Below are 24,657 nucleotides of genomic sequence, written 5' to 3' on the forward strand. Positions count from 1 at the left end.
CTGCCTCCAGGACTTTGCCCCTGAGGTGCTTGACGCCTGGAATATTCTTGTCCACTTTACCCTGCCTTCAGCTTGGGTTCCCCTCTGCGCTCCCCAGTCCCTCCCCACCCTCACAAGGAATTGACACTGTGTTTTTCAGAATATCCTAGGCATAATTTTGTTGTTGCACTTAGCACCTTTGCATTAAAATTATCTTCTAAGTTTCTCTCTCCTCCCACTAGATATCAAATTCTTTCATATCCCCAATTCTGACATGGTGCCTGACACATAGAAAATACTTTGATAAATCATTGATGAGTAAATGTGGCCTTAGGTTTTTCCAAAAATGAAAGTATCACATATATTCTAGAAGCAGCACCTAGATTCCTTTGGAACAAACAAAGTCCTCAAGCTTTAAACTGGAGGCTGATTTGAAAGAAGTACTTCAAGCCTCTTTAGTTAAAAGATATATAGACCAGAATTAGATCCTGTCCAACTTAGACCCAAAGGACCATTCAAATAACTTTATTTTGCTGAAATCAGACTTCTGTGTGGCTTTATATGAACTAAATAATACATTGCCTTGGAACCTAGATTTTTTCCCCCCTCCTTCATTTTGTCCAGGCATTTTGTGTAAAACTTGGTAGTTTGGCGTATCTTCACATGCCCATCTTAGAAAACGCTGCAGTGAGATTTTACGGACAAGGAAGCTGGGGCTAGGAGGTTGTGATCGTCCTCCATCCGTGAGCAGAGGACACATGGTCATGTAGGCCCTGCCCACTGGGCCAGCAGCCTCCTCCATCAGATGTGCCCCTTGGCCTCCGGTTTGGGTTGTGCTTCTTTCTTTTCTTCCTGCCTTTTATTCTCTTTGTAATGAGATTTGACTCAGAAGTCAAATATATCCCAGACTATCCACAAATTTCACCAGATTAGAGAATTTTTTTAGTGATATGCCCGTGCATATACATGTGAGTACCTTCTGCCATGGGCACCAATGCTGAATTCTATACCAGCTGAAATCGCTAGTAAGCAAGCCAGCAACAGCTCAGTTAAAATGAATTGAAACTATCCCAACCTACTACAGAACAGTGATTTCAGAGGTAGAAAATATCTTCTAGTTCCTGCAGTTCGGCTACGATTCAGTGCTCGAATACTTCTGTAATTGTCCAAACAGAAGTTTCTCCTGTCGTTGCTTGACCGTCCTCTGTGACAAGGAGCTCACTATCCCAAGGAGCAGGGTTGCCAATTTCGGAACCTTGGGGAAACATTTTTCTCTATAGTCTGTTATCTCTAGTTTCCTCGCGGTGAAAATAGCAAATGTTCCCAGTTGTTAGAGCTACGATCTAACCTAAGTCTGGATCCCAGCTCCATTGCTTATTGGCAGCTACGAGACTTTGGCAAATAATTTAGTTAGCCCCAGACCTCAGTCTCTTCATTCGTAAAATGGATCAAATGAAATAATACAGGTAAATTACCAAGCATACTAATAGGTTCGGTAAGTGCTCAATATTTGTTAAATGAATGAGAAACATTCATTAGACTCTTCCCTTATCCTTGGCCTAGTTTCAAAGCAGCAACTCTCCATGTTGAAAAATGGGAAAAAATACTCTCCAGTATTTTCAATAATAAAAACTGCTTAATTTAATTGTGCAGTGAACAGAAACAGATGGCTTTCTTCTTAGGAACATAATCTTAAAGCGGTCCGGTTGACCAGCTCACCCACATCAGGTAGGAATATGATATGGCAGGAATGCTGTCCCTCCTCAAACTGAATCATGCAAATCTAACGTTTGCATCAGGTAGTAAGAAGCATTATTCCAAGGTGCATCCGATTCCTGATCTTTCGACTGAAGCATAATTTGTAAGCCTTCCGGGAATAAACCTTGACAAACTGGGGTACAAAAAAAGATGACATTCTGAAGAGCTGTTGTGTAGAAGGTGGGATAGTGGGGGTTTTTTTTTTTTCCATGTAAGCAGAGCTTGGATGAATTTCTATCAAAGAAAAGACTAAGTGACTTCTATTGAAGTCACTTCAAATTCAAGAAGCCTGTCATTCTATTGAGCAAACAGCATCACAATGACCAGCCCTTGAATACATCCCCCAGGGAGGTTAACCTATCACTCCATCCACCTTTGATCCTTGCTTCCATTTGCTTAAGTCCCAGGAGACTACAGCAGACGCGTGTATCAAGGCGTGCGAGTCAAGCACACGGTCAAAGATCTACTGGCTGAAAAACGGTCCCGGCAGACAAGTAACTCAAGGTTTAATGTAAGTCTCGATTTAATTCATTCTGAAGCCTTTGCAAGCCTAGGTCCCCTTTTAAGGTTAGTTGTTCCTTTCTCCCTTCTCTAGACACCAGGTCTCACTTCACGGGTCTGATGTTAATGGTCATCGACATGTTAATTCTAAATCTGGTAGAGATGGTTTAGAAAACGCCTCTCTGTAGCATGCAAAATCGTATTGAAGCATCCCAGTTGATGATGTCTTCTATCTGCCCTCCGTGTCTTCATAAATAGCTCCACCCTGTGCTTAAAATGTTTCAGTCCTTGCACCCAGATCTCCAAAAGCAAGTCTAGAGTGAGAGTGGCAGTTGGCAACCAAGATGGGTTTGTGATCGCTTAGTCTATTGGTAACATGTAGCGACATGAATGTCAGGCGTCCCTCGTGCATTGCTGGGTGCAGGACACAAGAGCAAATGTGGGAACCATGTACAGCACCTTTACCGGGGCTGGCGCACCACGGACATTTGTTCTTGGCGGCGGCGGGAGGTGGGGGGGCGCTGCTCAGAACGTGGGCTCAGCATTCAGCACCTCTCCTCGATCAAACTGCTGGGACATGTTTCAAGTGAACCAACTCCAGATTCTATTTCCTCCCATCCAAGAACTTTTATTGCACATCTTCTGTCTTCCTTTATTTTAAAGCACCTCCTCTCTTCTAGTTCAGCAAATGGAGCTTAGTTGATAAAAATAAAATCAGAGTAATTGGCTCCTTATCTGTTCCTAGTGCAGTGTTTCTCAGTGTCCACTCAGAGTCATGGGGGTGTGCGTTACAAATATCCATACCAATTTAGTCTCTTGAGGGAGAGAAAGGAGGGAAGATGGGGGGAGGGGGGATTCAATTTTATCTTTTTAAGATTTTATTTATTTGAGAGTGAGAATGAGCAGGGAGGGGGAGGGGCAGAGGGAGAAGGTGAAGCAGACTCCCCGCTGAGCAGGGAGCCCCATGCAGGACTCGATCCCAGGACCTTGAGATCATGATCTGAGCCCAAGGCATATGCTTAACTGACGGAGCCACCCAGGCACCTGAGAGAGGGAATTCAGAGTCTATTCCAAATGAACCATGGCTTTGTGGAAGTAATGTGGATTGGTCACAGCTACAGCCAGAATTGTGAGATCTAATGGACGTTCCAGTCATACTGTCAATGGGGAAGGCAGGAATCACAGATTAAAGACATAGTCAAGGAACAGATACTGTATCTGCCCAGTGTGAATGAGGCTCTAATTCACCCCTTGGCATCATCATCAATACCTACATACAATGATATGGCACAATGCCAGACAGAATTACAGAAAAAGACAAAAAAGCATAGTATTTCCAAATGGTGGATGTAACTGTATTCTTCTTTGAAAAATTACCTAACATTTTTTGCTTAAGATCTATGACTATCACATAATCTGTTTTCATTATTTTTTGATGTTTCACTCTTTCAGAGATGTAACAATATAAACATAATTCATAATAAGCCATATTGTTTGATTTTATTCTAAAGTGCAGATTGCTGGTCTCTGTCCCGTATCTATTAACGTAGAGATTTTGAACTGGAGCCAGGGAATGGTCAATTTTTAACCTGCTCCTTGGGTGATTCCTTTGCACATCAGAGTTTGAGAACTTGACTGTAGAGCAAAGAGCAGGGGTTCAAGGCTCACACGGCCAATGTTCTCATCTCTACCCAGATCACAGTTTGTTGAGCTATTACTGTTGGCCCAGTGACACTGACAGTGTTAGAGTGAAAGTGGAGACAAGAAACACATAATATATAATCTGTGCCATTAAACACCAAATAACCTGGTGGAAAAGAAAAAGATTTCTACATTTAAAAAATACAAGGCTGCATAACCAAGCTCTAGACTAAAACAAGGACCAGGCAGCACAGCCGTGTGATGTGAAGACCACAATACTATTTACATAAAGACAGTTTAAAGTGCATTTCCTGTGTTGTCTCATTGGATGGACACACTAATCCTGTGAAATTGATATTTACACGGTTTCCCATTTTACAGATGGAAAGGTTGAGAAGAAGAAGAGGCAGGAAGTGAAGGTTTTCAGGTTGCACAGTTAGCAGGTGGTAGGTCTTCTGGCTCCCAATTCAATATTCCTTTAAAAGGGACAGATCTATGTGGGCTGGGGTAGAGCAATCTCTGATTCACGCTGTCTTAGTCCATTTGGGCTGCTGTAATGAAATACCACAGACTGGGTGGCTTATAAGCAGCAAGCATTTATCTCTCACAGCTCTGGAAGCTGGAAGTCCAAGTTCTGGGGGCCAGCATGGCCAGATGCTGGTGAGGACCCTCTTCTGGGTTGCAGACTGCTGACTTCTGATTGTACCCTCGTTTGGAGGAAGGGCCTAAGGAGCTCTCTGGGGGCCTCTTTTATAAGGGCACTAATACCACTCGTGAGGGCTCTACCCTCATGACCTACTCACCTCCCAAAGGCCCTACATCTTAATAACATCATATTGGACATTAGGATTTCAACATGGATTTTGGAAGGATTCAGACATTCAGACCATAGCACATGCAAACAAAATCAAAACACAGGAAAATATATCACATGGAAAGAACTTCTAGGATAAGAAAGGTACAAACCCGCCCTAACTATGGTAGTTCTTCTCAGACATCAAGTGCATAGGCAGCATGAACTTAGCCTTGTCTACGGGTTCACATATATTATCTGATATCTCAACACTAGTGTCTTACTCTCATCCAACTCCAATGCCCTGTTAAATTTAGGTGATTAAATGCATATTTTCCCAAAATATGGTTATTTGGGCTTAAGGTATCTCCATAAAATGATTTTACTGTCCACCTGTTAACCACTATTCTAGAAGATCTGTATATCTCAAGAAAGACACCATAATCCTTGGAAGACCTATTTCTGTCCCTGTTGCAAGGCCAACCTGATGTGCAGGAATCATGGAGAATCACGTTGCTGGTGGGCACCTGGGGTTCTAATTGCATGGATAATACTGAACTTACCTTCTCTTTCTCATGCCAGTGCCCCAGGCAACAGTGAGTTGAATGTCTTGAATAAGTTCAGATGGGGAAACCATCCTTAGGCATATTCAAACTTTGCCACAGACAGCATGGGTAATAACCAATGAGAGGCCAGCTAGAGGAGATTGGAGACCCTACCATACAGTTCTGTCATATAGAGTGTGCTAGGCCAAGAGAGGGACCCCCCAAAGATCCCACATCAAAACCTTGGAACCTGTGAATGTTCCTTTCTATGGCAAAATAGGTGATTCAGCTAAGGATCTTCAGAGGATGCACCTATTCTAGATTATCCAAGTAGATACTGCCCTGCATTACCCTGAATGCGATTACATGCATCCTCATGAGAGAGGGTTTGAGAAAGACACACACACACACACACACACACACACAGAGAGGAGAAGACACACGAAACAGTAAGAGGCAGGGTGGTCGGGAGGCAGAGGTTGGAGTCACACAGACACAAGCCAAGGAATGCGGGCAGCCACTGAAAGCTGAAGGACACAAAGGGTAGATCCTCCCCTAGAGTCCCACACAGAGCACAGCCCTGCCAACACGCTGATTTGGGCTTCTGGCTCCCAGAACCATACAGATAGATATTTCAGTTTTTTTAGCCACCCAGGTTGTGGCAATTTGTTACAGCAGACCTAGGAAGCTAATACACATACATGATGAAAAGTACATCCCTCTGGATAAGTATCCATTAGGAAGTATCCATTGATGCCCAAATTGGTGCTCTACTCTTTGTGACAGCACTTTGTTAAGTTGACACAGGCTGTGTTAATCCATCTTTACCACAGTTTCCTTCAAGAACATCTGTTTTTGATACCATGAAATGTTTTTCACATCTTTGCAGTAGGAATCAAAAGAGATTTTCACCAAAGAGATTTTCACCAAAGACTGGACTTAAAACCACTTCTGTACATCCTAGCCGTGAGCCTGTGGTTTCACACTATTACTGTGGACATCTGGTTTTAAATAATGGTTTTTCTCTTTCTTTCACAGTTTTTTCTGTGTTATTCTTTACTACACTACTCAATCTTCTATCAGAATATTTAAACTATGAGCCATTCACCCACATCTAGTACCAAAAAATATATATAATTAGACTTTTGATGTAGGTTTTTGTGTTTTTTTCAATTACACAATTTCAGTTGAGTTTCATAGAAGCAAATCATTGAAAAAGTCTAATAACATCACAAAATTCAGTGAACTCTCAGTTATCTATGGTATAGAACAAAAAGGGGCTAATAAGACGAAGCAGTAAGGCTAATAGCCACAATTTTTCATTTTGCTTTGAAATGAGTGAACGATTTGCAGGCTCTTGAGCTTTCTAATCAAGTTTTTCTTAAGCTATCATAAAGATTCGTTTAAAATCACTGAGTACACAACAGCTGCCATGAGGGGGAAAAATTTAACTTAAGAAGTAGGAAACGGAGATCAGTCTGGAGTAAAAATTATCAGCAGAATGGGGGCTTATAGGGCAGTGTGGAGGAGATAACGATGAGCCTGGGATCAGGGTCTGCTGTTCAGTTTCTTTTATTGGTTTATGGGCACACTAATAGCTATGCTGCCCATTCATCAAAATTCTGTAAGTGAGGAACAATAAGGAAATAGACAGGAAACTTCATTTAGATTAATATTCTACATAAACATGAAGGAAAATACATGGAGATTTCTAGGTTGTTTTGGAAGGTCTGAACTGAAGAAAATGTCAAGGCGAGACAGCCCAAGTGGGAAATATATTTAGATTATCTCAGTCTTGACTTATAAATATTATATACACGTACAGAACAAAAGTTAGCTGTTTCCATTGTCATGATTCTTTTACATCAACCTCGATTGTTTGCTTTCCAAGTCATAATGACTTACAATTATTTTCTCTTTCTGTATTTTCCTAAATCCTTACATTTAAATTAGCTGCTGAAATCTCCATGCCAAGAACACATAGTATAAAGCCATATTGTCAGCTGGGTGTCTTGGTTAATAATATTTCCTAATTATTTCTGGAAGGAAAACATTGTAAACACAGAAAGAAGTATGACAATAGTATATATTGATGGAAAAATTTGGAGTAACAGAAGGTAAATGGGTGCCATATAGTGCATTTATGGCTTAGAGTAATTGAAAGTGTTTGATCTTTATTGAGAGATGGCGAAACTCTAACTGTGAGACAGATGTGTATTGCCTAGCTCCATCCATAATAACTGTCTGCCTTTCTATCAAGACTGCTAGTTAGAGGTTTGTTTAGTTATATATCCAGCTGCTGTTTGCAGTACCAATCACATGCACACTTCAGTTACCACCGAGTGTAAACGTGGTGATGTCCATATCTGCGATTTGCATTTGGATTTCTCGTGAAGTATTTAAGAAAGTAGGCAATTGGCAACTGTATGTTACAGCATCTCAAGATTTCTTTGATTTCTCTGAAGCTTTGAAAAACACATCCATGACATCTCTTCTACACCAAAAGAAAAAGGCTCCTTCCTCAGTCTGTTTCAACCCCTCCTTCTGGCTCTCAGAGATCACAGGCAACTCCTTTTTTCTCACTGGGCCTCGGTGTCCTTGTGATGAGAAGTAGAGGGTCAGGTTCTTCCCATCTCAATATTCAATTTGGCTTGATAGGTTTTCCTGACCTCAGAACATGTCCCACTCACTGACAACACTATCCCCAAGTTCCAAGGCCAAGCTGAACCCCTCTCTGTTCTGATAAAGATAAATTGCCTTTCCTCTAGTTCAAGTAGAACTTTGCAGATTGCGGTTGTGAGGGGAATGGGGAACAAAAAAATCACATAAAGCACAAGACCAATTGTGTGGAGTGCAAATATTCTGACACTAACTTCAATGTCTAGTCAAAGATTGGTATGGGTGGAACCGAGGAGGTGACTTCGAAGCCTGGGTCTCCTCCTGTCACCTCAGTTCTCTCTGGGATAGATAAGAATTCTTAATAATAACAGTTATAGTTTACTGCTAGGCTCTGAAATAGGGACTTAACAAATATTTTCATTTATATACTTTACCATATATGCCATTTATCAACAAGAAGCACAACAGACTCTCTTGAGAGGGTGGCACTCATATCTATTTTTCGGATGAGGAAAATAAATACCAGGTAGAAAGCATTGGAGTGTAGATTTGACCCAGGTTTGTGGGATCGCCTTTGTTTTGCCTTCTTAATTTACATCTCTGGTCCAAGGAAGGACTAGCTCTGGAATAACCACTTTGTCTCAGGGCCTCCACTCAGTCCTCTTGTCACCCTTCAGATTCCAGGCATGATGTTGGGTCCCGGTCATGACTTTTGCTCCCTCTCAACCCACCTGTCCCTGCAGTGATTCCATAGATTGTTTAGGTGATGCCACACCCTGTCTCAATTAGAACCAGCACCCTCTGCTTCTATGATACCCAGACATCCTCAAAAGAACTAGAGATGAAAAGTTCTTGATGTCCTTCTAGAACCTATCTCGAGCTCTGTCCTAGAACTTGCTTCCAGACAGTCGTTCCTCTCTGTCATTCCCCACCACTCCTGGACCCCTGATCTCTTGGGCTCACCATGGCACCTGGCCTCTCTATAAAAAGAGGAAAACATTTCCTGAACCAGAGTCATAGCATACCACACTGACCTTGCAGTTAGGTGAGGTCACCTACCTGCTGCTCTCCCGGAGATCTCTGGGGCCTACCCCACCCAACCCACTTCTCGCTGACCATTTCCTCTTGCCCATAACTTACTCTCCTGCTATGCCTTTTGATGAAGTGTGGTTTCTTTTTTGAATATTACCTAACTGCCTGGCTCACTCCTGGGAATGGTTGTAGAATGTCACTTCTCCCACTTGAGAAGGCAAAGAGGATATTGGCTCCCTTTCAAGGGCTGGAAGAGACAGATCCCTGAGCCCAGGAAAAAGCAGAGTTTACCAGCTCAGTTGACGTGCTGTCTCTGGTGATCCACCTCTTAGATGCTCTCCCAGTCTCCACAGTGTCCAGCAGTCTCTCATAATTTCACACACTAAAGACTCATATGCATATTTCTGATAAATATAACAGCCACTAAGGAAAGGGAGAGTAACTGCCTTGTGCTCTTAACTTCTTATGAAAGGTTGGGAAAAGATGAAGAGAGGTGGACCACCAATGATCTCATTTCCTAGACACTAAGCCAATTTTTAGCATTCCATGCTAAAGACAGATGGAAGACTTTACTGATATCAAGATCGAATTTTAATCAAGATATACCCCCCAAAACCTGCTGAAAGTTGGACAATTTATAGGTTGTGTTACTTCTCTTTGGTATTCTAATGGTGGTGCTACAATAATGAAGAGGCTAAAAGAAGGAAGGCTCTTGAGCAAACTGATTATCCATGCTTTAAATTTAGGGAGTTGGCCATGCCTTCCTTTTTCAGGGAAGAAATCCCAGCCATTGCAGCCGTGACTATCTTGTCAAATTGAAGAACAGAGCACTTGTAGGTTAAATTGAATCCATGGTTAGAAGAAGGATAAGATTTGGGCAGTGGTCCCAAACTCTGAAGACATATGAGTGCAAAAATATCTGTACAACTATTATAAGAAATACCCATGCTCTTCTCCGATTTCTTAAAATTTACTATAAAAATTACTTTTTATGTCAACTCTCATAAACTGAACCCATCCTACAATGTAACTTGGCTTTAGTAAGATTTTCCTGGTTGCCTGGACACAGCAAATGGTCATCGGATGACCCAGTGTGTGTCTTCCTGCTTTGCTAGTGTTTTATTTCTTCTTATTTTTTAGAAGTACCTGTTCCTCTTGTCTTTGATTGCTAAACTTCTTAGGAAAACTATTATTTTTCTTTAATAAGTACATCTCACTTGCCCTTGTTACTTTTTTTCTGAATTGCCAGCAGAAGGATCCTACTTATTTGTAATATTTTCAAGATAATCAGTGTCTACCCAGGAATGTCTCCCCCACACCTTTTGCTCCTCTTATATTGCAGCGCTTTGTATATTCCTTGTTAAGGTTGCCAGCTAACCCCCTTTATGAGCCCAGAAAGAATTAAAAAAAAAAAATTTTCTGAGCAGGCAATGCCTTGTCAACTCAAAATGCCCATGTTTGAATACAGAGGTACATATTATGTCCTTGGCATTCATTTGAATGAATGCTTTATCTATGCCTTTCAAAATAGCCCATTGTCTGACTTTAATTAGCCCACTCTCCTGCCTTGTTTATAGAACTGAACCACATTGCCAGGGATTTTCACATTCCCCACCCAACCACCTGCTCTTTCACAATTGAAGAAATTTTTTAATAATAATAATAATAAAGGCGAACCTTTTGCAAGCAACTTATTTTTTCCGCTGTTCTAGTGGTTCTGTATTTTTTTTTAATATCATAAAATCTAAAATATTTCCTGGTGGTGAATTTTTCCCGCAGCTTGCAAAAATCATCAGGTTCTGCAGTGAAACAGTCATGGAGAGTCCATGTGCCCGGGCTGAACTTCTGCATATTCTGTGCTAACCACAGTGTACAGGACCATCTATCACCGAGCAGCCTGGTGGCTCCTGTTGTTCTTACTTAGCTGCATAAATACAAACAGCATTCCAAAGGCACACCAGGGGTAAAAAGAAATGTGTTTCATTTTGTAGCTTAGGCAACAGAAATCACTTTCTCACAGACAGCCTGGACATCATTTTATGCCAAGCAGGAGAGTTTTAACGGTAGAATGTCAATAAACTGTCAGAAAGTTGGAATTCTGTAACTGTGTTAGCTTTCCAAAGGACATAAAATAGTTCGTACACCAGAAATATAAGACACTTGGAATCATAGTTTTTGTTTTTGCTTTTTTTTTTTGAGATTTACCATAAAGATATGACCTAAATTCTGTTTTTGTAACTTTTATTAAGGAGCTGTTTTAATTACAAAAGAATGCATGGTAAAATTTCAAACAGAATAAAGGGTATAGAGTAAAAAGTAGACGTCTGCTGACCTCTCCTGCTTACTCATCTCCTTGTCCTACGTCCCCAGGGTCAAGACACTGAGTTCATATACAATCTTACAGAATTTTGCTATGACATTTTATTAAAAAGAAATTATGTTGTTGTACTAACAAGTCAATGAACATCAAAATCTATGTTCAATATTTACACGCACTATTCAAACATGCATAAAATAATGTTCTAGTAAATTCCCTTCCCCCACGAGAGAATCTAAACAAGACTTTAAGTCTTCAGTTTCACCTCTATACGTTTGAAGGCTGTAAGCAAACTATTTAACCCTTTTATGTCTCCATTTTATATCAATTGCATAGTACCTACTTTGCTGGAGGCTGGTGATAACAAAAACAAAGTGCACAGAACCAGATGAGCAATTTCTTTGTGAGATAAATCCTCTGCGATCTAGGGCTTTGTAGACAAAAGGCAAATGTTTTTAAGGACAGATGTGTCAATGTTCCTTCCTCACAAATGTTTATTGGACCTATACATTATACTATTAAATCACTTAAGAATGTAGGGGGTTTTTCTTTGTAAATAGTGCAGTCTGAGGGAGACGTGCCAGCCCCCTCTTTACCCACAGGCATCAGCGGGGAAGTTGGTGATAAAGAAGAAAAGACAGAAAGAGACCCGGGAATTGGTACAACTGGACAGGTGGCCAGGAGCCCTCAGCAGCACTCACATGGCGAGTATCAGCCCTTGGCAGTCTCTAAAAGCCACATCCAGTTTGACATAAATGTTACCTGCTGACATCCTGACATTCCGCCCCTATGAGAGCCCATCAGACCCCCTCATCCCTGGATCTCCGTTCAGTTGCAATAGCGCATAGACTCACCCATCATCCGTTCCTGACCCACCATTTTCAGCACCAGGTTAAATTTGCTGGAATGCCAATACCACTATGTCCACACGGCTAAGGAGCTTCTAAAAGACCATTGCCTGCTACTGGGCAAAGTCTAAGCTCCTCAGCATGGCTCATAAAAACCCTTTATAACTTGGCTCCGACATCCTCCTCCAGCTTCTCTTCAGCCTTCTGTCTGCACTCTTTCTGCACACATTTCCATGTCGGGGACATGCCGGCTGCACATTCGAGCCTTTGCTTTTCTCCTCAAATATAATGGCCCAGTCTCCTATCTGCTTCCTGATTTCCTCTCATCCTTCAAAACCAGACTCAGATCTCTCCCACAATATAGTGTGTTCAGCCGCCTTCCCCCAAGAAGGCAGCAACTCACCCCCACCCCCTACCTGTACTAAATCAGGCTCTGTCACTTACTAGCTTTGTGACCTTGGACAAGTCCTTTATACTGTCTAATTAGTTTCCCAATCTATAGTCTGGAGATAATAACTTACAACAATCTATTTCATTAGTTAATAGTGAGGATGCAATGATATTCATTTAGCACAGTGCAGAGTAAATAAAGCACATAAACATACATCCTTAATAAAAAGGATGAAACGCACCAAGAGGTGTCAGGCGCCAAGAGCCTGACATGAAATCTGGCATCAAATAAGTACTCATGAAATGCCAGTCCTCTTACCCCTGTTTATACAGTTATGCAACTCTCTTCCCTATAAAACTGTGTGCTCCCCAAGAACAGAACCCATGCCTTATTCCTCGTTTTATTTCTGGAAACCGCCACAATCTTGATGCATAGTAGGCACGCAATACATTTTTATGTGATCAACTAAGTGAAACTCTTGCTCCTGACAAACAAACTTGCTCATTATTTCTCGAAGAGAGTTGTGCTTTCCCACTTCTGTGCTTGGCTCACAAAATTCCTGGCACCTGGGAGCCTCCTTTCTCCTGTCTGCCTCCCCTCATCCTTCAGTGTCCATTTCAAATCCTCTGTACCTCAGTTTCCCCCTTGTCTGACTTCCAGAGTGTATAGAGCATGGGCCATGCACTTGGAAACTAGGTGCATGGACTCCAATATCTCCCACTGTATAATGTGTTCAGTCGCCTTCCCCCCAGGCAGCAATTCACCTCCACCCCACCTCCACATTATATGATCGAGCCTGCACCGTAATCCATGAGCTCTGCACCATGAGTGACTTTCTCCTGGGTATGTCTGCATCAGTTACATGTTGCGACAGAACCCACCCTAACCTTAGAAGGTGATAACTATTATCTATTATTTCTCACAATTCTGTGGGCTGGCTAGATGTTCCTCTGCTGGTTTCCCTGGGGCTCAGTCATGCAGTTGCCCTTAGCTCGAGGTTCATCCATGCTGGGAGTCCAAGATGGCCTCCGTCACATGTCTGGCAGTTGGTACTGGCCATCAGAAGGAGCACTGGAATTCACTTCCACACTCATCCTCCAGGAGTTGAGACTGACTTCCTTAAAAGATCATAAGGCAGTATTTCAAGCAGCAGAAGGTGAATGCTGCAAATCTTCTTGAGGCCTAGACTCTGAAGTACACACAACATCATTTCTGTTACATTCTGTTAGAGCAAGTTACAAAACCATCCTAGACACAAGGGGTAGAGGGACAGACTCCACTTCTTGGTGAGAGAGGCTGCAAAGCAACTATGGTCATAGTTAATCTACCACAAATGGCTTGTCTCCCTAAGTGGATCCCAGTCTAAGCTCTGGAGTGGCATTTTGTCTCACACTTGCAACACTCAGCACAGTGCCTCATGCATCAGAGGTGCCCGGGAAATGTCTGGTTTGATGGAAGAGTAGGTGCAGAGAACTTGCTTGTTACGTCATTGAGAGCTTGATGGAGCAGAAATTTGGGAATCAGAGACTCTGGGTTTAAATCTAGTTCTGGAATTTACTAGATGGGCAATCTCGGGCACATTACTTAACTTCTCTGATGCTTGGTTTCCTTGTTTGTAAACCTGAGATCTTAATATCTAGTTTATAATAAGATAACCTCATACAAAGCACCTGACACATGATAGATAGATGCTTCCAACTGCAGTTTCTATTCATCATGGACTATTTTTCTTATTTATGGTTAAATTGCTATGTAGCTCAGATAAGTGGCCCATAAATCAAAACCTGCCTTAAACTACAAAACGAATAAAATTAGAATGGGTTTGGCATAGTTCACTCACGGTGTAAGATTTCACACCAGTCAGAATGCCCCTGTTTCTGCTACATGCTTTAACGTGAACAAAGGCATCTGATTCTCTATGCCCATTTTCTTCTGTAAGAGGAAGGTATTCCAGCCTAACATGGATAACCATTTAAAGACTCACTGTGTTACATCCAGCATTAACTTTACATTCATTTCAAAGTTGGAAGAAAATCATATGACTTCTGGTGGGTCTAAATTCAGATCTTAAAACATGGGTTTAGGAGTGCCTGGGTATTTCAGTTGGTTAAACATCTGCCTCTTTGTTTTGGCTCAGGTCATGATCTCGCACTCATGGGATCCAGCCCCGCAGCAGGCTCTGCACTCAGCGTGGAGTCTGCTTCAGATTCTTTCTTTCTCTCCCTCCTGCTCATTCTCTCTCTCTCTCTCTCTCTCTCTCTCGCAAATCAATAAATAAATATATAAATCCAAAACAAACCAACAAACATGGTTTTAGAATGTTCAGTATAGTATCACCAGCTTGACCCGTCTCTCAACCATAGGTGTGATGACAGTGAGATATTAAATATATAAAGTGCTATGAATTCCTTTAAAAGGGAGCCCAGCTATTCATAAGGGGCTATGATTATTATTATTTTAGCATAAGTAGCAAAAATTAAACAGACGCTTTCTAAACTATGTCATTCGAATTTAAAAATAAATTATATACCAGTGTGAAAAATCTTACACTAGTCGGAGATCTTTTCCTTAGTACATTTCAATATATTTCTTTAACTAGGTTGGCACCTAAAATATTATAGGGTCATAAAAATGATGATAAATGTACTCAAGGTGAAACTCCTAATCTTATCACTTTATTACCTCAGTGACCCATTAGTTCAAATTAACTCATTTTCATGGAGGGGCTTTTGGGGCAGCTGTGAGGCTGCGATGTTAGCTGCAGGAAGTTGCAGACTGGCAAATTTCATTCAAATATAAACCTCTGAATTTGGCTACCTGGCATTGCAAGATCCTGTTGTTTGCAGTATGCAAAATAAAAATTATATACCATCTTGCTTGGTCAAAAGTTGTGGGCTCTTCAATATCAATTTCAGTACTATTCCTGGAGGATTCATATGATAAGAGGCAACTGTGTGAACACAATATTTTGAACAAGGTAGAAAGGAATGTGAGTTTTCCCTTCATATGTGCAACAACTAGTGACATGCTGAAGACTCATATTTTAGGCTGTTCTTTCTTAACCTATAAAATTTGAGAATGAGATGGAGGAATAAGCACCAGCTCTGAAATCTGTCCAGTGAAGTCCTCCCCAGTCCTTCCCCAGGGCCTTTAGAACTCAATTCTCTGTTCTGTGAGAGGCAAACTGATGGCGCTTATCACTGCCTTTTATATTTACCCCCCTAAGTATTTCCCCCAGGCCACCATAGAGAGGGCAGCATTCATTAGAGCTATAAAATAATTAATTTGATGGAAATCTGTTATGTCATGATTATAGTAGTGGGTCACAGGAGTCTGTCAAAATTTGTCAAAAGTTATCAAATTGTGTGTTTAAAATTTGGGAATTATATTATATGAAAATTGTACCTTAATAAAGCTGACTCCCCCCCAAAATAGTATATCCACTGAAGGACTAAGTATATATATATATATATGCGTCAGACAGGAAAGTATCAATCTCATTAAGTCTTCTTTGTGAGCTTTGGGAAAATTACATGCCCTCTCTGGATGTCCCTATGTCTCTTGGATACTAAAAAAAATTTTAAACCTCGTATGATATTTTCCTCTTTTTATTTCTGAGATATTAGAATGCTGGGGAGGCAGCATGGTGCTTTAGTTAAGAAATGGGCTCTGAAATTCCACAGGTCCTTCTTAGATCCCACCCACCACCATCACCACTGGTTCTACCTGTTAAGTAACATGGGTTATTTCTTTGTTCTTCAGTCCCGCATCATTAAGATGAGAATAATATCACCTATCTTTGGGGATTGTGGTTAAATAAGATAATACGTATAACACATTTGGGTGTGTGGTTAACAGTTTGCTTATGAAATGACAGGTATGGGTTTATGAATTACTTCTATTATAATTTAAATCTCTGAGAGAATTTGAAAATTATGGGAAAATAAAATCTTTTATGCTGTGCAAAAATAGAAAGGTATCTACATCTAGTTGCAATATTTAGCTATTCAATTGTTTTGGTCAGACTAGATGGTCTGGAGGTGGGGTGATCTCACCCAAAACAAAACTGGGTCCTGCATAAAACACCTTTTAATAAGATGTTGACCTGGCAGGAAGTAAGGGAAATCTCCAAAGCGGAGGGATATGGGAGGAGGAGTGTTGGCATGGGAGGCTGGGGAAAAGTTTGATCAGAAATTAAGCCATTGAATGATGAGGTGATCACACCAAAAAGCAAGTTCCCCTGAGAACAGGTGTCCAAATCAGCTTTATGCATGAACTGGTCCTTGAATGGTTGCCAAGTTTGGGGAGCTGAACTTGGGACTCCAGGATTAACCTGGGGAACCTGGAAGGGAGCTGACTCCCTAGAAATACAAACATAAATCTTCTGGAGGAAAGCAGTCTCAAATTAGGACCCCAGATTTTACAGATTAAGGTTAACCAGATATAAGCTTTAACCAAAGATCACCAAATGCATAAGGAAGCAAACCACCATGAGTGAGAGTCAGCATAAACAATAAACAATAAATTTAAATTCCTAGAACTTTTAGATATTAGAATTACCAAATACAAAATATACAGTAACTCAATAAATAGAAAACAGTGAACTAGAGACTATCAAAAATTACCAAGCAGATTTTTAAAAAATCAGATGGAATTTATAGAAATGAAAAAATATGTATTCATTGATAACTTTTAAAATGCAGTGTATTAGTAAAACAACAAATTAACTACGGTTGAAGTGGACTGGTGGTGAATTAGTGGTAAAGTGGTATCACTTTATCTGTGGTAAAGTGGTATCACTAAAATCACTGGTAAAGTGAATTAGTGGACTGGATGTAGATCTGAAGAAGTCTATAGCAATTTATAGCAAAATACAGAACAGAGAGTCATGGATATAGAGAAAAATAATGGGAGGTTTGGGGTATAGAGGATAAAGGTAAAAGGTTTAACATACATCTAAACTGAGTCCTAGAGGGAGAAAATGGGGATGATACAGACAAGGCAACATTTAAAGAGAGGACAGTTGAAAATTTTCCAGAGGTAAAATGAGGTTAATTTGAAGAAACTTGAAGACAAAGGGAGTATATTAAAAAGCAAAGATTTAGGGGCACCTAGGTGGCTCGGTCGGTTATCTGCCTTCAGCTCAAGTCATGGTCCCAGGGTCCTGGGATCGAGCCCTGCATCTGGCTACCTGCTGAGCAGGGAGCCTGCTTTTCCCTCTCCCTCTGCCTGCTGCTTCCCTTGCTTGTGCTCTCTCTCTCTCGGTCAAATGAATAAATAAAATCTTTTAAAAAAATTAAAAGCAGAGATTTTAAAAATGGGCAGAAGAACTGAATAGATTTTTTTTTCCAAAGAAGATATACTGATGGCCAATAGACACATGAAAAGATGCTCAACATCGTTCATCATCAGAGAAATGTAAATCAAAACCACAATGAGATACCACCTCACACCTATCAGAATGGCTACAATGAAAAACATAAGAAACAACACGTATTGGCAAGGATGTGGAGAGAAAGGAACCCTCATGCACCATTGGTGGGAAGAATGCAAGCTGGTGCAGCCATTGCGGAAGACAGTATGGAGGTTCCTCAAAGAATTAAAAATAGACCTACGCTATGATCCAGTAATTCCATGAATGGGTATTTACCCAGAGAATACAAAAACACTAGTTCAAAGACACATATGCACTACTCTGTTTATGGCGGCATTATTTACAAGAGCCAACTTATGAAAGCAGCCCAAGTGTCCTTCAATAGATGAATGGATAAAGAAGATGTTGTGTGTGTATATATATATATATATATATATATATACACACACACACACACACACACACAGTGGACTATTACTCAGCCATAGAAGAGAATAAAATCTTGCCATTTGCAACAACATGGATGGAGCTAGAGGGTATAATGCTAAGTGAGTAACAAATAGACTCTTAAGTACAGAGAACAAACTGGTGGTTGCCATGCGGAGGATGGGTAAAATGGGTGAAGGGGATTAAGAGGTACAAACTTCCAGTTACAAAATAAATGTCATAGGGATGAAAAGTACAGTGCAGGACACATAGTCAATAATATTGTAGTAACGTTGTATGGTGACAGATGGTGACTACACTTACCACGGTTGAGCACTGAGTAATGTATAGAATTGACAAATCACCATGTTGTACATCTGAAACTAATAATAACATTGTGTGTCAACTATACTTCCATAATAAATTTTTTTAAAAGCAGAAAGGAAAGAAAAATTGTCCAAAGTATAACTGCAGGGTCAACAGCAATCATGGAAGCCGAAAGACAGTGAGGTGATATCTTTGAAATGCTGAGAGAGGATAACTATAAGGTTACAATTGTGAACCTAAAAATATTATCTTTCAAGTACAAGAGAAAAAGACATGATATTTTCAGATAAATGAAAACAAACATTTTACCACCAACATCACCTCCAGGAAAGGAATTTTCTGAAGGATTACTTTAAGAAGATGGAAAATGAATCTAAAAAGAAAAGTCTCGAAGCAAAGTAAGCAAAGAAAATGGTGAACATATAAGTAAATCTAATACAGGTTTACTTAATAAAATGATGACAATTATGATGTCTAATTTGAGAAGATGTAATAGAAAGGAACAAGCTAAAATACGAGAGAATACTCACGTAGATTAGGAGAGATGTAGTGAGAGTTCTAAGGATTTTGTCAGTAGGAGTTTTCAGATATTGTTTGTAGTCTTTGTTAAATATGCAAGGTAAAATGTTATGGGTAACCATCAACAATGAAACCAGAGTTGCAATTTCCACTGCAGGTAGAAGGCAACACTGTGTAGGAGAAATGAACACAAGAGGCTTCTTTTCATCAAATAGTGGACAAAATCAACTAGACTTCCAGTTGTGAAACCACTGTGGGGTCTTCGGGTGGTAGAGCTCAGTAGGGGCAGGTGTAGCGCTGGCGGTCCTACAGTGATAAGGAAGCCTGGGCAGAAGAAGCAGGATTAATAAGAAGATTCCATCCAGGGACTGCTGGTGGCAGAGGAGAACCAGGGGAGAGCCTTCACGGCAGAGATGCTGGAAGCTGTAGGGACCAGGTCAGCATGGACTGAGCTTTCTCCTGGCCTGGGGGAAGAGTGGAAGCAGAACCATTCCAGCCGACAGAGGTAAGGCTGGCGGGCGCCGAGGGGAGGCTAGGGTGCTGATACTTCTGTCCACGGGGTGGGGCGTGTGCCAGCATCTCACGGAAGCCTCCGGCCGGGCCCAGCCTCGGCCACAGCAGGGAGAGCAGGGGGGAGAAGAGCAACAGGACGTGCGCCCCCTCCCCCCCAGCAGCATTCACACACTGTGCATGTACACGGAAGGTTGCCCAGGCAGAAGCCAGAGGGTGTAGGCACCCAGCCAGACAGAGCTGGGGAAGATGGACCCTGGCAACATGGGGAAATGTGCCCCAACCCAAGTGCTTTGTATTTAATCATCACCTCCTTTCCTTCCCATATAAGATGTAGGGCACCTTGATCTACACCCACCTCTGAGCCTGCCTGCCGGGGCTTCCCTTCTGCCACTTAAAAGTGTTAACTTCCTAAACAACAAGACACATAAATCAGAACAGTTTAGAGGAATATGCCATAGATTTGAAGGGGCATAAAGATGCATCTGAGTGATTAGAGCTAACGTTTATTTCCTGCTTGCTCTATGGCAGGAACTATTCAAAGCACTCGGCATATAGGAGATCATTAATCTCATGTGCCCAAGATCACAGAGCTGGGATTCAAACACTTACACTCTAGTTCCAGAGTCTTCACTCAGAGACCCTGTGCTCCTTCTGAGTGGTTAGAGGATTTTTTTTTTTTTGAGATTTTATTTATTTATTTGACAGAGAGAGACACAGCGAGAGAGGGAACACAAGCAGGGGGGCAGGATAGGGAGAGGCAGAATCCCCACTGAGCAGGGATCCCGATGTGGGGCTCGATCCCAGGACCCTGGGATCATGACCTGAACCGAAGGCAGACGTTTAAGCAACTGAGCCACCCAGGCACCCCGATTTTTTTAAAAGTAGGTTCCACGTCCAGCATGGAGCCCAGTGTGGAGCTTAAACTCACAACCTTGAGATCAACACCTGAGCTGAGATCAAGAGTTGGACGCTTAACCGACTGTGCCGCCCAGGTGCCCCATGGTTGGAGGATATTTTGCCTGGAGAAGATTAAATGCCAGTTTGGTGCTATGAACTGAATGTTTGTGTCCCCTCAGAATTTATATGTTAAAGCCCTAAGCCCCAACAGGATGGTATTTGGTATTTGGTGTTTGAGAGCTAATTTGGTTGTGAGGGTAGAGCCTTTGTGAATGAGATTAGTGCCCTCATAGGAGAGACACATGAGAGAGATGATCTCTCTTTCTGCTACATAAAGACAGAGAGAAGCCAGCCATGTGCAAAGCAGGCAGAGGGTCCCCAAGACCCCAACCTTGCGGGCACCCTTCCGCCTCCAGCACCGGGAGAAATGTTTCTTGTTTAAACCACCCAGTCTATAGTATCTGGCATGGCAGCCCAAACTGATGAAGACAGTTGGGGAAATAATGGGTTCTCTTCAAATATTTGAAGGGCCATATATGGAAAAAGGGTTAAACCCTATTGTGTATGGACCAAAAAGATGAGAAAGAAGAAAGTGATTCTTTTCTGCCTGCTTTGTGACAGTCAGAAGTGCCCAGAGAAGAAATGGGCTTTCTGAGAGGGTATTGGGTTCTGCAGCCCTAGAGGCTAACTGCACCCAGTGTTAGTAATATGGACAGGATTTTGGCATTGAGTGGGTGGTTGCACGGGGCTCTCTATAAAATCTCTTCCAACTTTTGAGAATCTATAGCGCTGCGAGGGACAGGAGCTCAGATCCAAAGAACTAGATGTTCAGGACTCTTAACTTTTGCAACAGCTATTTTTTCCTAAATAACTTTGTTCCAGGCAGGGGGGAGCCAGGATTTGCAATTGTATATTTTAGGACTCAGCACACCTGGATACCCTTCCTCCAGAGGTTAGCTTCGGCAACAAGGATGTGTTCCCCACCCCATCCCTAATACCAGCTTAGGTGCCCCCCTCACTCGGTCTTTCCCCGACCACGTCACTTCTCATACTACACTGCATTGTCTGCTTCATCGTCAGTAATATATTAGTTTCCTAGGGCTACAGTAACAAAGTGCCACAAATGGGGGGCGGGGCGCTTAAAGTGATGGAAATGCATTGTCTCACTGTCTGGAGACTAGAAGTCCAAAATCAAGGTGTCAGCAGGGCCGGTTCCCTCTGAAGGCTCTAGGGGAGCATACCTCCCTGCCTCTTCCAGCTGCCGGTGGTTGCGGTTCCTAACCTGAGGTCCTATCACTCAAACTTCTGCCGCTGTCTTCACATAGCCTTCTCCCCTCTGCGTCTGTGTCTCTGTGTGTCTCTCTCCTCTTCTTAGAAGGACACCAGTCATGTTGGATTTAGAGTCCACCCCAATTCAGTATGACCTCATCTTAATGTAACTAGTAATATCTCCAAAGGTCCTGTATGTATATAAATCACTTGGATCTATATTTGATATTACCACAAGCAATACAAAACAAAAGACAGATTATTCCATTTCATCTAGCCTGTGCTTTTTGGCATGTTTACCAGAATCTAACTTTCGTTTCTTTCATCTCTCATACAACTTGGTTCTCTGATACTTGATTTTTTTTAAAGATTTCTTTATTTATTTGAAAGAGAGAGAGATCAAGCATGCGAGCAAGGGGAGGGGCAGACAGAGAGGGAGAATCTCCAGCAGAACCCCCTCCCAATGAGTGCCTGAGATCATGACCTGAGTGGAAATCAAGAGTTGGATGCTCAACCGAGTATCAGGCACCCCCTGATACTTGAATTCTTAATCTTGGTTGCCCTCCTAGTTTAACCCCCAAATAATGTTTCTTAGTATCAGAAAATAAAGCTTGTAAAATGTATCCCTAATCTTTTTTTTTTTAATTCAAACTTGCAACTAAAGAAAACATTGCACTATCTTTGCCTTCCAGAGCGGTGTCAGCAACCCCCAGTCTCCATTTGCTCAGATGCCAGGTGAGTACTTGAGTTCAACGAGCAGTTGATTAATTCCCTTTTGCATTCAAGTCAGGCACTGGGGCTTCCATTCTTTATAACTGCCTTACAGCACTGTAGAAATTTTACTTTTTCAATCTAGGTATTTTTTAAAATATAAAATCAGTGAAGACACACTTAATTCAGTCATTCCTGAACTCAGAGTTCATTCTGTCTTGAGGGCAGCCTTTCCATCCCTTGCCAAGGAGAAGCTTACTGAGCAGAAACAATAGCAATTAGGCCCTTGATACAATTTTAAAAAGTCTAAAATTCTGATAGATTATGCACCTGCTTTACAACAGAAGGAGAGAGACTGGTGGGCAGATGGAGGAACTACCATTTATTGGGTTCTCTCTATAGGTCAGGCACTTTGATAAGCATCTGGTCTTCATTTCAATACATATGTCTCATTAAATCCTCCTGTGGAGATGGGAAAGGGGCATTCTCATTCTTAGTAATAGGGTTGCGGACTCCCATCCACATGCACGTGCTCATGCACGCGCACGCGCGCGCGCACACACACACACACACACACACACACACACTCCTTTCAGATCCCAAACTCAGAAGTGGCTTAGGCTTTCTCAATAATTTTAGTAAGCTTCAGAGCTGGACGAGAAGAGGAATGACAGCAATAAGAGATCTCACATACCTGAACGTCTTGTTGTGTTTTCCAATCATGTTTACTATCACTGGAATCTGGTTACATCTGCTCCCTTCTATAGAAGGACATTTTTGCAGCTTTTCTTACTATCTCAAATTATCCTTCCCCTTCTTAAGGAGAAAAATATATGCATAAGAGAGCACAGGTTTTTTTCCTTGGTGGTTGTTTTTACTTGGAAATTGGAAGCGAAGACATGAGATCCTGGAAGCCTTGTTCACCTATTCCTCATTCTCAGCCTTAATGACTCCCGTGGATATAACTCATGGCATGAAACAGAATTTTATCTACTGGTATTAATTTACACTTGCACACATTTTTTTCGTCTATGGAAGTATGCTTATGATGAAACCCCTAACCGCAGCTTTCAAATTCATGAGCAGATTAGAAGTTTGGGGCTATAGAATTTAAGATGAAAGTAGAGTGAGTAGAATTTGCTGTAAGTTTCTACAGGGAGTTCTGATTTCCTCTGAATGAATGAATAAATTTACATGTAATTGTTGAACACAGTATTATACTACGGGATTTACAGCAAATGTATAAGACATAAGCTCTGCCCCATGGAGTTGGCAGGTGGATTAGAAAGAGGATTGTAACTCAGGTGAGGGAGTAGTGAGCTTAATAGAAAGGGCTACACCATGTGGCAAGGGCCAAAGTGCCATGTAGGTGGAGTAATGTGTGACTGTGTCATAATAACAAAGGAGAATGGGCTTCTGTCCCTGTGGACAAGTAAGCAGAGTGGACTGGGACAGAGACCGCAAGTGGCGCACTCTGGTTGGCGGAAGGTAATGAAAGACAAGCGCCTGCGCCCTCCTCCCGGCTCAGCCTTTTCGTGACCTCACAGAGTGTGGGTCTTAGCTAATTGGACCACATCCACCACCAGCTGGAATAATTGAACCATCCATTTTACGGAGCTTGAGTCTATGTCCCTCAACATGTTCTAAATGATAATGTGTTTCCTGCTACAGCTGAGCTACTGGATCTGAAAGGCTGTAGGAAACACCTCTCTTTCCTTATGGGACAATTTCCCTGGCCTTGCCTTAAATGAGATTCTTCTTAGCTTCAGCTTTTCCCCCTGTTTTCACCAAGGGAACCTTTCTGTACGAGGTATTCTCTTCCCAAACTCTCCCAGGGCCCAGGTGAACTGAGTCAGGGACTCTGCATGGACACAAGAGGGCAGCATGAGAAAGCCAGAAAACATTTTTTTTTTTTTGGTAGTCCTCTGACGTGGTGGCACAGTAGCTCTATCATCCCAAAGCAAGCGAGCCATTTCTTGATGCCTACTAGGTATGAAACATACGTTAGAAGGTCAGTATACAAAGAAATAGGAGAGGCATACAACCTGCCTCTGATTTGGGGTGGGGTTATAGTATCACTGTGGCTAGAGATACTGAATCTCAGATACCATGCCCAGAAACGGCCTGTTGTTAGCCGTTCTATGTATATGGAGACAGAGCTCAGACACTGGGGCAAAGACACTTCATTTGTTAGAAT

General features: G+C 41.7%; 1 protein-coding gene across 4 annotated transcripts in view; it reads left to right on the top strand.

Moving 5' to 3' along the window:
* Positions 1 to 24,657, top strand: part of POU2AF2 (POU class 2 homeobox associating factor 2) — a 65,686-nt gene that overhangs the window by 18,833 nt on the left and 22,196 nt on the right. For 2 of the 4 annotated variants that reach the window (XM_073903717.1, XM_073903718.1), the window contains exons 2-3: positions 2,139 to 2,248; positions 22,442 to 22,484. In XM_073903717.1, coding sequence (XP_073759818.1) covers positions 2,139 to 2,248; positions 22,442 to 22,484 — 153 coding nt within the window. The remainder of the gene's footprint in view (positions 1 to 2,138; positions 2,249 to 22,441; positions 22,485 to 24,657) is intronic. The other 2 variants (XM_025893349.2, XM_073903716.1) reach the window with 1 other exon arrangement.

Source organism: Callorhinus ursinus, unplaced genomic scaffold, assembly GCF_003265705.2.
Source record: "Callorhinus ursinus isolate GAN/ISIS: 27379988/994484 unplaced genomic scaffold, GSC_fseal_2.0 scaffold19, whole genome shotgun sequence".
In the NCBI taxonomy this organism is placed as follows: domain Eukaryota; kingdom Metazoa; phylum Chordata; class Mammalia; order Carnivora; family Otariidae; genus Callorhinus; species Callorhinus ursinus.